At 40.2% G+C, this 16,250-nt stretch overlaps 1 protein-coding gene, 1 long non-coding RNA gene and 1 pseudogene across 4 annotated transcripts in view; 2 read left to right on the top strand and 1 right to left on the bottom strand.

The window, feature by feature from the left end:
• The window catches only part of LOC133071703 (uncharacterized), a 178,003-nt gene that overhangs the window by 137,528 nt on the left and 24,225 nt on the right, over positions 1-16,250 (bottom strand). The gene's annotated exons all lie outside the window — the stretch shown is intronic.
• Positions 1-16,250, top strand: part of ADH4 (alcohol dehydrogenase 4 (class II), pi polypeptide) — a 33,805-nt gene that overhangs the window by 16,874 nt on the left and 681 nt on the right. Inside the window, exons 5-8 of the mRNA XM_061164354.1 lie at positions 451-682; positions 6,092-6,352; positions 10,647-10,782; positions 11,501-11,639. Of these exons, the coding sequence (XP_061020337.1) occupies positions 451-682; positions 6,092-6,352; positions 10,647-10,782; positions 11,501-11,639 (768 nt within the window). The remainder of the gene's footprint in view (positions 1-450; positions 683-6,091; positions 6,353-10,646; positions 10,783-11,500; positions 11,640-16,250) is intronic.
• On the top strand, positions 11,828-14,304 carry LOC133071562 (DNA (cytosine-5)-methyltransferase 1-like; annotated as a pseudogene).

The raw sequence follows: 16,250 nt of genomic DNA on the forward strand, positions 1-16,250 counted from the left end.
AGTCCTACAAAAACATAAAATTTGAATCAGATCAAGCATTTAGATCAAAAATACTAGTTTAGGGGAAATATAGTGATGGAGAAATATGTTAAACCAGATTACAGGAACATTATCAGAAAAATCTAGAGTGAAGAAAATTCTGTACGACAAATAACTATTTATTCAACAAAAAAACTGTAGGGGAACAAACAAGGGGTAGGGTGAGAACCTATAAATCAAGAGACATAAGAGACATACCAACCAAATGAAATCTGTAGAATTAAAAGAATCTTTTAGAGACATATACTGAAATATTTACAGATGAAACAGTGATGTCTGAGATTAACTTGAAAATAGTCCAAAGTGGGGAGGGTAGGTGCTTGTGTCAGGGAGCAGGTAGGTACTTTTTTCCTGAAAAAAGTAATCAGTTGTCCATCAACTTTACCTTCTTTGTATCTTTTTTTTCCCTAGGCATTTTAAAAATCCTTTGGGTGATCAAAAATTAATGGAAGATGGAACTAGCAGGTTTACCTGCAAAGGAAGACCAATTTACCATTTCATGGGGACCAGTACCTTCAGTCAATACACTGTGGTCTCAGATGTCAACCTTGCCAAACTAGATGACGATGCCAATTTAGAGAGAGTTTGTCTGCTTGGATGTGCATTTTCAACTGGCTATGGAGCTGTCATCAACAATGCCAAGGTAAAATGGTTAATCACCAGGCTGTGTAAAATAGATGTTACTGGGAGGCAGCATGATAAAGCAGCCAGATTTATCTTCAAATATTGGCTCTGTCATTTATTACCTTTGTGATTCTAGGCAAGATATTTAACCTCTCCACTCCTCTCGCTCTACTATAATATCTACTACAAATAGTTGTGGGGATAATTAAATCATATTACATATGTAAGACATCTGGCCCAGAGGCTAGCATATAGTTGGCACCCAGTTCATGTTCATTTCCTTTCCTTTACTAGTATGTTAGATTATTGACTATCCCTGATTTAAGTACAGTCTGCTTAAACATGTCCCCTAAATCTGTCCCTTGTCCTGAGACAGCAGACCCGGTCAAGAGAAAACAGAAACTACACCCATATAGCCACTTAGTTTCTCCCTGATGCAGCAGATTCCTCTCTCTCAAATGTAGTAATTCATCTCTACGTCTCGCTTTTGCCCCTTTGTGGCTTCAAGGGAGGGTCTCAGATGGCAGCCCTGATGGTGGCAAGATGTGTCCCTGAAATTCCATGTTAGAATTTAGAAGCTTTTACAAAGCTCTTCAACTGACAGACTAGAGAGATGTCACTATCACTTGGATGCTTCAAACAACCTCCTTTTTTTTCCTTTTTTTTCCTTTTTTTTTAATTTGTACTGCCTGCCTGCAAGCAAAGGCTCCCCTTCCATCCACTCCCACTTCCTCCTCCCTCTGGTGCCACCTGAGAAGCTGGTCCCCAGGCTGCCCTCGCTGTCCCCATGCAGCACCCCAGATCAGTGAACCCACCCCCTCACCTCCAAGTGCACCCCCATGGGCAGATCCCAGCACACTATCCATCTTTCTTGTCTTCCTGTCCTTAGTTACCCTCTCTCCATCCGTCCACTAGCACTCACTCTTCGCCTATTTCAAGGGCCTCATTCTGAGCTTTGGGAGGCTGAGAGAAAGCATAGAGCTGCCAGAGTCAGACACATGTAGGTTCAAACCCCACTCTACCACTTCTGTGGGATTTTGTGTGTTCAGTTGCTAAACTGTATCCAACTCTTTGCAACCCCATGGATTGTAGCCCACAAGGCTCCTCTGTCCGTGTGATTTCCCAGGCAAGAATACTGGTGACCTTCTTATTTGAACCTCCTCGACATCAATCTTTATCCTTTATCTCTAAACTGCAAAATTCAACGAGTGATCTTCCTAAACAACAAAATCTGGAGATTTCATTCCCCTTTTCCTTCAATATGCTAGTCATTCTTTCCATTTCCTTTCATGGCTCACTGTTCCCCTGGGCCTGACCCCCAGTCTCTGGGTTCTAAATGTGGCCTCTAGACTTTTCACACCTGGCTCCCACCAACACTGCCTGGAAAGCTCCCCCACTTCTACTGTCTGACTCCATTTATTTGTCACTTCCTGTTGGAAACCTACTCCATCCTCCCAGGCATGCACCGGGCATCCCTCACAGTTTTCCCTAAAGTATCTGTATTTAACCCTTTCTTCCTTCTCATCACACTATGGAGAAATTTCCCACTTCTTTCTCCTTCCTATTAGATGATTTGCTCCATAAGGACAAGTTGTGATGGCTCTGGAGCCTAGCCTTGTGCCTGGCACATAGCATGAGCTTGGAAAGTTTTCAGCAAGTGAACGAATAAAGCCAGGTTCATATGTAACCCCTAAAACATCTTGGTGAGGATTGGTCCTCAGCTTTGCAATCCAACTATTGTTTTTTATAAGATTACATAGAGTTGTTCAGTGTCAAGAAAATTAAGTCAGCTTAACCAAAATAAAAGGCTGATCTAGTAGCCAAAATAAAAAGATATGACTGAGAATTATATCAGTCAAGCAGATAGGGATGCTACTCTTGGCTCTCAGTATATTATCTCCTTCCAAAAATTCATTCATTCATTTATTCATTAGCAAAAATTTAAGACTATATGGGAAGTCAAACTATAATCTGAAGGCTCCTACAGGAAGGGTATTGTTAGTTGGGTGGAGTTAAGAGCTGATGTGACCCTAGCAGTCAAGGCATATTTTCCTCTAGATAACATGGAGACACAGGAAAGAATTACAGCTCTTTGCTACAATCACCACCACCACCACCACCACAGCTACCTTTTCACCCTGCCCATTTCTGGACTCCAAGTTGACTATCACCTTCTATCACTGTAGTCTTTCTTCAGGGATATTAACACTTGAGATTCAGCAATAATTTTCTTTTAAATCTAGTCAGTTCAGTTCAGTTCAGTCGCTCAGTCATGTCCGACTCTTTGCAACCCCATGAACCAGGCCTCCCTGTCCATCACCAGCTCCCAGAGTCCACCCAAACCCATGTGCATTGAGTCAGTGATGCCATCCCACCATCACATCCTCTGTCGTCCCCTTCTCCTCCCGCCCTCAATCTTTCCCAGCATCAGGGTCTTTTAAAATGAGCCAGCTCTTCACATCAGGTGGCCAAAGTATTGGAGTTTCAGCTTCAGCATCAGTCCTTCCAATGAACACCCAGGACTGATCTCCTTTAGGATGGACTGGTTGGATCTCCTTGCAGTCCAAGGGACTCTCAGGAGTCTTCTCCAACACCACAGTTCAAAAGCAGCAATTCTTTGGTGCTCAGCTTTCTTTATAGTCCAACTCTCACATCCATACATGACCACTAGAAAAACCATAGCCTTGACTAGATGGACCTTTATTGACAAAGTAATGTCTCTGCTTTTTAATATGCTGTCTAGGTTGGCCATAGCTTTCCTTCCAAGGAGTAAGTGTCTTTTAATTTCATGGCTGCAATCACCATCTGCAGTGATTTTGGAGCCCAGAAAAATAAAGTCAGCCACTGTTTCCACTGTTTTCCCATCTATTTGCCATGAAGTGGTGGGACCAGATGCCATGATCTTAGTTTCCTGAATGTTGAGCTTTAAGCCAACTTTTTCACTCTCCTCTTTCACTATCATCTAGTCAAAGCTTACCTAAATTCCCAGAATCTCTCCTCCCTGCTGTTGAAGAACAGCTAATCCACTTCATGAGATGCTCAAGAAAGAGAAATAAATTTGATAGGAACAAGTAAAAAGAAGTGAATTGTCAGTAATCTAGACAAAAGGCAAGAGCTTTAATAATTTTTAATATACCTCTGAGAAGAAAAATGATGCAATAACTCTGATTAATTATTAAGGACCATTCCCCCACCATCACCAGAACTCCTTGTTCTTTTTAATCTGTTTGTATCCTTTATTGCCAAATTAATTACATTTCATAGAGATCTTTGAAAGCATAAAAATGTCCTAAGAATTTTGTCTGTATATCGATAATCATACACCATTTAAAGCTCTATTTTTAAATGGGGTTATACCTTATAACCTTCCCTTGCGGTTCAGATGGTAAAGAGTCCACCTGCAATGCAGGAGACTGGGCTTCAAGCCCTGGGTCGGGAAGATCCCTGGGAGGAAGGCATGGCAATCCACTCCAGTATTCTTACCTGGAGAATCCCATGGATAGAGAAGCCTAGTGGGCTACAGTCGATGGGGTTGAATAGAGTCGGACATGACTAAGCAACTAACACAAACAAAAAAACAAACAATACTTTATAATGACCCCCCACCTCGAACTGCAATTAAAGACACTTTTACACACAGGTGTCCAGTTGTATAACACAATTGGTACAGTGTATTCAGCTTATACACTGTTGTGAGCTATGCACAACTGTGTACAACACTGCTTCAGTGAGAAAAATGCACGTCTACTTCCAATTAGACTTACTGGCGAGCTTTATAACAGTCTCTGGAGAAATATATTTGGAAATATTCTGAATATTTGCAAAATATACATATTCTTTTTCCCTGAGTGGCAAAAGCCAGTGTATGCATGTCTAGTATGACACATAAACTAAAGTAAAATAGTCTCTCTTTCCTTAATGGTTTTGTTTTCAAATTAGAATACATCAAGGACTTTTCCTGGACACATTTTCTCTTTCTCTTGGGTTTATGCTTTTAATTCTAACAGTTTCTTATCACCACTGGAAAATATTAATTGAACATATCTCTGTATAGTATTTTTCCCACTATACCACTCAACAAAATAACATATTCCAGCCACAGCAGCTTTCCTTGTCATTTCACATATGTTTCTGTTGCATTTAATGTAACAAACATTCACTAAAGCTAAAACATACAGAAGACTCCTTGATAGCAATATGAAAGATTATATGCCCTCAAAGATTTTAGTCCACATGCACACACACAAAATCATTCAAAACTAATTTTAAATTATATGATATAGAAAAAGCAGAAAGGTGGGTACTAATTTCTAATTGTAGAATCAAGAAACATTTCAAGGGTAGAGTGTGATTCAAGTTAGGCCTAGACATACAGGTTATATTTTAATTAAAGGAAATAAGGTGAAAAGCACATCAAGCTGAGGGAACAGCATGAACTAAGACCTGGGGAAAGAAAACTGCAACATTTGGCTGTAGTTGTAGTACTGCGATTATTATGGTGAAGAAGTAGAAAGGTATCAGACCAAGATAATAAAAACCCTTCAATGCCACGCAAAGACATACCTTCTTTGTTCCATTTGAATGAAGTGATGGTTTGGGATGATCAAGTTAATTCACATTTAGAGACATATTATTGGTCATTCAAAACCAATCACAACATTAATACCAAAAAACCAAAAAAGACCTATTAGAAATACAGATGTCAAATTACTTGTGACCTTTTTTTGATCTATATCTTATTTAAATTTAAACTTTTATTTTATAATGCAATATAGTTGATTTACAATGTTGTGTTAATTTCAGGTGTACAGCGAAATAATTCAGTCATACATATATCCATATGTAAATAGTGCTGCAGTGAACACTGGGGCTTGTGATCTATTTAAAGTGAAGTTGCTCAGTTGTATCTAACTCTTTGCAATCCCATGGGCTGTAGCCTTCCAGGCTCCTCTGTCCATGGGATTTTCCAGGCAAGAATACTGGAGTGGGTTGCCATTTCCTTCTCCAGATCTTCCTGACCCAGGGATTGAACCCAGGTCTCCCACATTGCAGGCAGATGCTTTACCATCTGAGCCACCAGGAAGATCTATTTTAAAAAGAAACCAATAAGCCCTTTAAAATGTGTGGGCTTTAGTTTTTGTTCTCATAACACTAAAGGGAAAAGGAAGACAAGAGAATGATTTTTTCTTGGGTTTGTAGAAATATGAGCTGGTAATTCTAATTCTAATAGCCTTCAACTGTTTCTTCAAATCTAGCCAGTGATTCATACATTTTCACATTGGCAAATTTCCCCCATTTAGCTATATCATTAGGCTTTACAACAGACAGGCTTTTATATCTCTGTTCCTGTCCCCACTTCACTCTGTCCCTTTTTCAAAAAATGGGACCAGCTGCTTGAAAAGTTAATTTACAATGTTCTTGCCTGCAGGTCACACCTGGTTCTACCTGTGCCATCTTTGGCCTAGGAGGTGTCGGTCTCTCTGCTGTAATGGGTTGTAAAGCATCAGGAGCTTCCCGAATCATAGTTATTGACATCAATAGTGAGAAGTTTACAAAGGCGAAAGCCCTTGGAGCCACTGACTGTCTCAATCCTAAAGACCTAGACAAACCCATTCAAGAGGTCATCGTTGAAATGACCAATGGAGGTGTGGATTTTGCCTTTGAGTGTGTAGGAGGAGCTAAAATCATGGTATGTATTTTTTATAATAGGATATAATAAACATTGCTTATTGACATAATTAACATTGAAATATGTTTATATCTAATAATAATACTTATGTATATATAAGTTAAGTTTATATAAGCAATATTTATTAATTATATGCCATTATATGTTACATAACATAATTAATTTTTATTTGTTATATTGCTAATTACTACTTAATATTAATGTGTTATTAACATTTGTTTATTCTTTCACATGAAATTCAGCAAAAAACATTAAGAGAAAACTTAGAAATTAAAACTTTATAAAAGAATTGTGCCTATGAGAAGTGAGGGAAAAAGAAAGGCAGTCCTAGAAGAGGGAACAGAGAGGGTGACTGGTGTCCCTCCTAACAGCCAAAGGTATCCACTCTCACATAAAAGTACAGCCAGGAGAGGTTAGCACCCTGCAAACAAGCCAGTTGTGTCCATCAGATCTAAATAAATGGGCTGCAGAATTAGGTCCAAATTATGTGTGAAATTTTCAATTAAAAAATCAACAAGCTGCAAAATTAAATCTAAATCCATTTTTCCTAAACACTACAATTTTGATTCATTCAGATTTCTTCTCCTCTTGGGACAAGAAAGGAGGGCCCTTCTAAGTGCAGGGTCCACACCTCTAGTCCTGTCTGTTCTGCTCCAAAAGATGGGATAAAGAGCCAACAGCCAACAAAGGGATTAGTTAGCCTCCAGAGTGTGTAGCCTTAGCCTAGAGTCAACAGGGCTGCAAAGTGTGTGTGTATGCTAGTCACTCAGTCGTGTCGACTCTTTGTGACCCCATGGACTGTAGCCCACCAGGCGCCTCTGTCCATGAGATTTCCTAGGCAAGGATACTGGAATGGGTTGCCATTTCCTTCTCCAGGGGATCTTCCCAACCCAGAGATGGAACCTGGGTTTCCACACTGCAGGCGGATTCTTTACCATCTGAATACCAGGGATCGCAGAGAGGCAGACACTACTGGGCACTGGGAGGCTGTAAAGAATGCAGTTCTGTACTTCAGTCTCCCAGGAGCAGGCTTTGCTGATTCCTCTCCTCAGTTCTCACCTGACATGTCTTCCCCAGGAGAGAATGGAAACTGGGAAGAGCTGCTGAGAGCAACAGGCTGCCCTTCCTGGGCCTTTCCTCTCAGAATGGTTTCACTGCAAATAGCGTGACTGCTTAAGCGAGGATCTGGCCAGTAATAAGCGTATGCATGCATGTGCTCGTTGCTCAGTTCTGTCTGACTCTTTGTGACTCCACAGACTGTAGCCCACCAGGCTCCTCTGTCCACGGGATTCCTAGGCAAGGACACTGGAGTGGGTTGCCATCTCCTCTTCTAGGAGATCTTCCCGACCCGTGTCTTCTGCATCGGCAGATGGATTCTTTACCACTGCACCACCTGGGAAGGACTCAATAAATGCTAGCTATTACTGAAATTCATGCAGGGAGGGTTCCTTGTCCTGCACTGCTCCTCCGCATCCAACGCTTCAGGCCCTACTTTTATAATTGTCCTTGGAGCCTGAGGACTGCAATGTGCCACATCCATTCCTCCACTTCCCACAGCTCACATGCTTCACAAACACTGAAATTCAGCCCATTTAACCTTATTTTTCTAGTACAGAGATTCTCAAAACTGGTTATACTTTAGAAGTATCTGGGGAGTTGTTTTTCAGTGTCAATGAATAGACCCATACCTAGGATATTCTCATGCACTGGGGACCCAGGTACTAATATTTTTTATAAGTTTCTCAAGCTGAGAACCACTGATCTAAATCTTTCAGGTTCCAATATTATCTTATTTATTATACCAAGAACTGCATTTTAAATTATGGAACAGAATCACACTAGAGAATCCAAATTTAAAAAGATGGGTTTATTTAACCACAAAAAATGAACTGCCTACCCTTACACCAAGGGAAAGGAAAGCTAAATTTCTAGGTTGTGGAAGAGATTCCAGTAATGGGTATGAACTTGATTCCGATGACTTCTAATGCTCTAAAGCAGCCTAAGAAACCCAACAAAACAATTAGAAATTTACAATAATGGGCAGTTTTATAAGATTTTGAGAATTAAAAATAATTCTCATCAAAAGTTATCAGAGGCTACTAAATAAAACCGTGTATTTGCATATAATACCTATTTAACTAAGTCATATTTATGGAGGTCAATTCCCTGCTTGGAGAAAAGCTCAGAAATGTAGAAAAAGGCAATAGGAAAGATATTAAATTTAAAAATAAAGAGGAGGGTTCCTTGGCGGTCCAGTGGTTAAGACTCCATGCTTTCACTGCAGAAGGCACAGGTTCAATCCCTGGCCGGCAAACTAAGATCCCTAAGCCACATGGCACTGCCAAACCCAAAATGGGAATAATCTAAGTAGCTCCCTAAAGGTAACAAGCAGTGCCAGTGTTGTTTTCCTCTCTCTGTGGGTCCTTCTGTACAATATTCATTAAACAAAAATGCTTCTGCCATACAAGAAGTGTAGAAAGTAAAAGTGTTGCTATTTAGAAATGTTAGAAATTTTCAAAACTATAAATAAACACAGATTCAAATAAAGATTTCAAAACACATTCTACAAGTTCTAAGTCATTTTCCATCCCTAGTAAGACAGACAGAAACAGCAAGAGAAGAGGGAGAGAATATACTGTACTTCAGACTGCTTCTTTCATATAGTGATCAGTGATGAAAACGGTATTTCTATTGGAACTTTTGTAAAGTCACCTCGACAAGTGAGAATCAAGTTGACCACGTACTATGGCAAAGGAGAAGAAAATGGCAACCCACTCCAATACTCTTACCTGGAAAATCCCACAGATGGAGGAGCCTGGTAGGCTACAGTCCATGGGGTCGCAAAGAGTCTGACACAACTGAGCAACTTCACTTCACTCACTTCACACTTTATCACTGGAGAAGGAAATGCCAACCCACTCCAGTATTCTTGCCTGGAGAATCCCATGGACAGAGGAGCCTGGTGGGCCATGGTCCATGGGGTTGCAGAGAGTTGGACATGACTGAAGTGACTGAGCATGCATGGCAAAGGATATGGGGTAAATTATACTCTTCTTCTATAACATTAGTCTCAAAAGAGTTTAAAATGTTCAACTGTACCACACGGCTTCTATGTGGAATGGCCATCCACAAGTTTATATTTTTCTTAAACTTATTTATGTTTTCAATCTTGGCATTTCATATTAACTCCAAACCTGCAGTGGGTTAAAATAACGGTATTTTTTCTTCTCTTCTGCAAAGATCAGTGCAAATCCTCTGGGCCCCTGTTTTCCATGTGGTGACTTAGCAATGAAGGAAGTTCTAATTTATGGCTTTACAATCTCAACACGAGTTTCTCTTGGTTGTTAGAGCAGAGGGATAGCTGGCAGGTTGCTCACTGGCTTTTCCATTTTGGCCGGGAAATGGCACACATCACTCTGGCCTATAGCCCAGAACTAGTCACGTGACTCTATATAACTGCAGGAGAGCTAAAAACTATAGGGAAGCAGATGAAATGTTTAATGAGCAGCAGCCACTGTCATTTTCTGTTTGACTGTTTTGTCTTCTGTTTTAAATAGTATTTCTTTTAATTTATCTCTACATTGAGATCTATTAAGTTCATAGTATATGCTTCATATTTACTTATTCACTCTCTCTTCATGACTTAATTTGGATCCTAAGCCTCTGGAATTGCAAATATGTTTGCATATTCCATTGTAGATGGTCAAAAACTTGTTGATTCGAGTTTACAATATCGTCTATACATCTTTCCTTAACTTCATGTATGTGTATTTTTCTTGACATACAATGAAATACACTATAGGTTCAGCATAACTGTGGTGTTAAACAGAGTAAAATATGTTTTGTTTCACTTAAATACCATTTTTTTATATTTATAGCAAAATAAGTTTATTTTTTATTATTCATTTTATTTATTTATTCTTTTAATTTACATGTATTCCCCATCCTGATCCCCCCTCCCACCTCCCTCTCTACCCAATCCCTCTGGACCCAGACACTTAAATATCATTTTTTTTTTTTTTTTTTTTTTTATTTTTTCAGTGGGTTTTGTCATACATTGATATGAATCAGCCATAGATTTACTTAAATATCATTTTTGATGATGTTCAAAATTTTATTGGATGTGCTATCTGAAACAGAACATAAGTGACTCAAGTCTCAATATGTATTATGACCATAAGGTCATAATGCAGAATTGTGTAAATTTTCCCTGAAGCATTGACCACACTCACATTGCAGTTCATGTTCTACTTTTCTACCTACTCAGCTAATCTTTTTTTGTTTGACTTTCCAGAGAGCAGCCCTGGACAGTGTAACAGTAGGCTGGGGAGTATGCACTATCATTGGAGTAAACGTTGGTGACAATGGATTGAATGTTTCTGCAGTGGAGCTATTAATGGGCCGTACTCTAACTGGAACAAGCTTTGGTGGTCAGTTTTTGTTTTCTTTTTTCTTCATGCTGCTGCTAAGTCACTTCAGTCGTGTCCGACTCTGTGCAACCCCATAGACAGCAGCCCACCAGGCTCTCCCGTCCCTGGGATTCTCCAGGCAAGAACACTAAAGTGGGTTGCCATTTCCTTCTCCAGCTCATGAAAGTGAAAAGTGAAAGTGAAGTCTCTCAGTTGTGTCCAACTCTTAGCGACCTCATGGACTGCAGCCTACCAGGTTCCTCCGTCCATGGGATTTTCCAGGCAAGAGTACTGGAGTGGGGTGCCATTGCCTTCTCCTAGTAGTACTCAAATTATCAAAATGAATGTTGCTGAAAGAAAAAATATTTTTTTAAATATTGAGTACCTAGAACATATCTGAAGACTACATGAAAGCTATTTATTCTATTGGTTACTTGAAAGTAAACAGAATTTTTATAGAAGGATAACTGGAATTTGCAAATTGAAATCCAATTTACATTAAAATAGACCAAACAAATAATTCCTTATCTAGAAATAGAAAATAATCTTGAATTTTACTCTTGAAGAAAAAATTTAATAGATTAAAAATACCAAAAAAAAAATTAAAGATGGCAGGGGGATAATCTATTTGAAATAACCCATATCTGACCTAAAAATTTCACTCATTTGACAAACGCTGGTTAAACTATCCCTTCACGTCAAGACCCATGTGTTTATTTGACATTTTGGGCAATTACAGGTTGGAAAGGTGTCACTTCTGTTCCAAAGCTGGCTGCTGACTACAAGAATAAGAAATTGGATTTGGATGCATTGGTATCCCATACCCTACCTTTTGACAAAGTCAATGAGGCATTTGACCTAATGTACCGAGGAAAAAGGTAAATTACCAAATGAGTGAGCAGTCTGAAAAATCTTTACAAAGATTCTATTTTCATTTGATGTTGAAAACTAATCAGTTTGTCTTTTCTGACACTTTCCACATTATCAGAAGTACTCAAAACCCTTAAAAGATTAAATAGTGGCCATTTGGAAAAAAGAAACCTTCCTACTCTATCTCCATAATATCATGGAGTATATTAAGTCATGTCTGGTTCTTTGAGACTCCATGGACTGCACCACACTAGGCTTCCCTTGTCTTTCACTATCTCCCAGACAGTCTTTCACTGTCTTTCACTACCTTCTCTCTCTTTCACTAACTCACTCTCTCTTTGCTCAAAGTTATGTCCACTGAGTCAGTGATGCCATCTAACCATCTCATCCTCTGTCACCCACTTCTCTTCCTGCCCTAAATCTTTCCCAGCATCAGGGTCTTATCCAATGAGTCAGCTCTTCACATCAGATGGCCAAAGTATTGGAGCTTCAGCTTCAGTCCTTCCAATGAATATTCAGAGTTGATTTCCATACATTGTTCCAAAATAGAGTGATGGTATAAACTGACACACATTTTCCCCTTCATAAACAATTTTTAACTCAGTTGGGGCTACTCTGGAGAGAGAGTGATTTCTAGATTATAATGTCAGGTTCCTTTGGTACATTATTGCCCTGGATCTGGAATCATTGTGGTCTGCAATTGACATAGAAGGCCCACTCCAGGCCCTTCATTATCAGATTCAAATGAAAACCATGAAAATGTGAGCAATGGGGGGCAGATGTCCAATATGTCAAGGATGTCCCAACTCTCTCATTTTCTAGGTTTTTCATGGGTATCCTGTAAGTAATTCAAGTCTACAATTTCAGCTACATTGTGCTCTCTTGGCATAGACCCTAAGAACTGATTTATAAAAGTGTCCCAATTATAGGATCCCTAGTAACTGGGGAGTAAGACTAGGATCAATGATTTTGGTTAAAATAACCACAGCACTAGTCAACAGGAGCAAAGGACAAAACACCAAGAACAGTATTAAATAGAGAAAATGCAAAAAGACAACAAAAAGAAAATATATCACAAAAGAGGCAGGGGAAAAGCATACAGTTAAATGACAGGAATATGAAGCAGAGAATAAATGTTGCAAAAGAAGAAAATAGATCCACAGTGTGAAGACCCAGGATATTTCCTGGGGAAGAAACCTGAGAAAATATCTCTACTACATGAACTTCCTACTTTGCAAATGTGTTCACTGCAACATATCAAAAGGAACTTCAATAAAAAGAAAGGAAATCATCCCTGCTGAGTGAGGTGAAGACGATTTTCTTTGCAGTTTGAGAGCAGACTCCCTGTGTTTTCAGATAGCTTAATAGAAAAGGAATGTGTGAAGAAGAAACTGAATCTCTTGCATGGATTTCTGCAAACAGAAATAAAGAAGCAGTTATGTGACTATGTAAATTACATAAAGAAGAATTATCAGTGGAGGGCTACCTGGCTAAAATCAAATCCTTTTTATATAAAGATCTGTCTTTGGAGAACAGAGTTCAGGCTTTCAGTTGGGAAGTGAATGGATGTCTAGAAAACAAGTGGTAAAGACTGCAGAATGAGGACAGCAAAGGAAAACGAGTCCCCCAAACTTGTTTCTAAACTTTGTATACCTAGAAAAAGCCAGTCTGATGAGAAACAAAGTTTAGGCCAACCCAGGATTATAAGGTAAACTACCGGGCAGACCACCATCACATCTCGTTCCGCAAGGAGACCCGAGGAAGGAATTGAAAGATCAAAATTGGACAATTTTATCAATGAAGAAGAAAAGAACCAAGAGGAAAAAAACCATAAAGTCACATCCAGAGAACCAGTTGCTAGACCACTTGCTGCAGAAGAACCAGAAAGAGTAAAATCCATACAACACACTTGGAAATGGAAGAACAAAGAGAGGAAGAGATATAGAAGTCAAGCAAAGAACCAATACCTAAACAGAAATCTAGGGAGGAGCCACACAGAACCAAAAGTTCAGGCTGAAATGGATAAAGGAGATAAGAAAGATGGAAAGAAACACAGAAGACAGCCCAAAGATTCTAGCTGCCAGAGACCTGAAGAAAAATAACCTGAAAGAGTAAAATCACAAGTTTCTCATTACACAGATAAGGATAAAAAATTCTGGAAACTGGAAGTCCAAGATTAAAGTGCCAGCAGAGAGGAGAAGAGATGCAAAACTACATCCAAAGACCCAACTGAGAAAAAGAAAAAACAGCTCAAACTAAAACAGTGGTGTCCTCCAAGACCAACCCTCTGAAGTGCACTCAATGCAGACAGTACCTGGATGACATCACATCAGACCTCTTGGAGCTGTTCCTAGTAGGCAAATGTGAGGACATGTAGCTTTTCATACATTCACAGCAAAGTAAAGGTCTAGAAAGTTCTGTCAGAAAACTAGGCCTTGGTGGGGGCATGGATTCTGATGCCCTGATGGCAGAGGATGATAGGGAGACCTATATCTACAAGCAGTGGTATGATCAGGACTATGAGAGATTTGAGTTCCCTCCAAAAACTCAGCTGATGGAGAAAAAGTAAAAAGTCTACACAAGCTGTGCTTATCTGACTGAAATGAGGCAAGAAGAAATTCCCAAGATCACAGAGCAGCTTGAGCACCTGGGTGGCCGAGTTCCCTACAGTTCAGTTACCAAGCATGTCATTCAGTATCAAGTGGGTGAAAGTGTATATACTTCTACCCTGAGGCCTTCACGTTGGACATGCAGCTGTCTCCTAAAACACTCACAGAAGGAGCCTATGGATGAAGATCTGAATCCAGAACCCTATAAGAAATACATCAGACTACGTCAAAGGCAGAGACGTGGACACCCATGAGCTATACTGAATTGGCCACATAAGACATCTTCTGTATCAAGAGTAACGGCAAGTTCAATGAGAGAGACATCAAGTTCAGACAAGTTTTACAGGTTGGCAGAGGCCTCTGCTCTTCCAGGAGGCAGTAGACTCTGCCTACAATGGAGTTGTAACATCGCACACAAGGTGGTGTTTTAAGGTAGAGGTAGTTCTTTCTCCAAATGTTTCTAATTATCTGGGGGTACTGACAATGACCATAACTATCTGTCATAGCCCTTGCTTTTAGACCTCTATTTTAAAGTTGCAGAGCTCTTTCTACAAAAGAAATCCATGAGCAGAAGTCCAGCGAATAACAAAAGCACAGGGGTGGAATGTGTGGGCTCTGTCTGAGCCACCTCCCCAGCGATCCTTGAGTTCTGTTTATGACTATCTGCACTCTGCTCCTTCTCATGAGTCCCTCCCCACTCCCTGCTCTTCCTGGGCTCTCCTTCCTTCCTTTTCATAAGGTCTCTCCCTGTCCACACTTTTCCTAATCTCTTGACTTCACTCAGCCTTTTTCTGGGATCCTAACAGTGGTTAGGAGCTAACCTGAAACTAATCCATACAGATATAAAGTTGCTTTACTTCCTAGCTATTACAAAGTGAAGATTTTATAGAGAAAAAAAAAAAGAAAAGGAAAAATAAGCATTATTCTTTAAGCTACATGGAGTAACTTAGTGTGTAAGCCCCACAATATCTTGTACAATCTCAATAACCCTGTAAGTAGTATTCATCACATTAGGAGTTGGATTAGGACTTAGGGCCTTACTGGGCTTCTCTAGTGACTCAGACGGTAAAGAATCTGCCTGCAATGTGGAAGACCTTTGATCCCTGGGTTGGGAAGATCCCCTGGAGAAGAGAACAGTTATCCACTCCAGTATTGTGGCCTGGAGAATTGCATGGACAGAGGAGCCTGGAAGGCTACAGTCCATGGGGCTGCAAAGAGTCGGACATGACTGAGCAACTTTCACTTTCACTTTAGAGCCTTACTGGCATTCATAGCTCCTCCAGCACTCTTTTTCTGAGTCATGGAATATATCCACAAGGCCTACTAAGTAGCAGCCAAACGGAAAATGTTGCACTACTTTATCAATACCTGGGCAAGACTCCCACACTATACCATGTAGACCTGATAATCAGCGGTAAAATGGAGGCCGAGGGGTAGACCACCTGAATGAGGTCTCCTGCTTCCCCCTGGCTCACCAAGAAAACCAGCTGACTGCCCACACAGCTAGAAAGGTGGCAAAAGAGAAGGCAGAGGATGGGTCTCCCCAGGGACGCTGACTATACAGGAACAGGAAGTACGATTGAGGTTAGACCCTCCTGCCATACCAACTGCATAGTAGCAAGGAAGTGGAGGGAACACAACACCCAGTTGGCCTCTTAAGGTGCAATGACCCTGACTTATGGTGCAGAAAGGCCGCAGAAGTTCTTCCATCAGAAAGTGTAGCTCCAGATCCTGGGTGAAAACAGTATGTATGCTGGCAACCTGCTAATGCCAGGGATTTCACAGCTCCAACAGTAAGGTCCAGGAGAAGCTTCCACATTTCTAAAACAGTAGAAGTCTTTAAATTCTCTGAAAGCAACATTCCAACACATCAACCACTCACTTTCTTGATGCCCAATTTTCTCTAAGCTACAGGAGAGCCAAGAACAGTTAGCCCAAGATGAAAATCACAGTACAGTCTCAACTGTAGTGGAGTGCTCTACTTCTCTATAACACCAATGGGCAACAGGA

This window comes from Dama dama, chromosome 17, assembly GCF_033118175.1.
Source record: "Dama dama isolate Ldn47 chromosome 17, ASM3311817v1, whole genome shotgun sequence".
Classification (NCBI taxonomy): domain Eukaryota; kingdom Metazoa; phylum Chordata; class Mammalia; order Artiodactyla; family Cervidae; genus Dama; species Dama dama.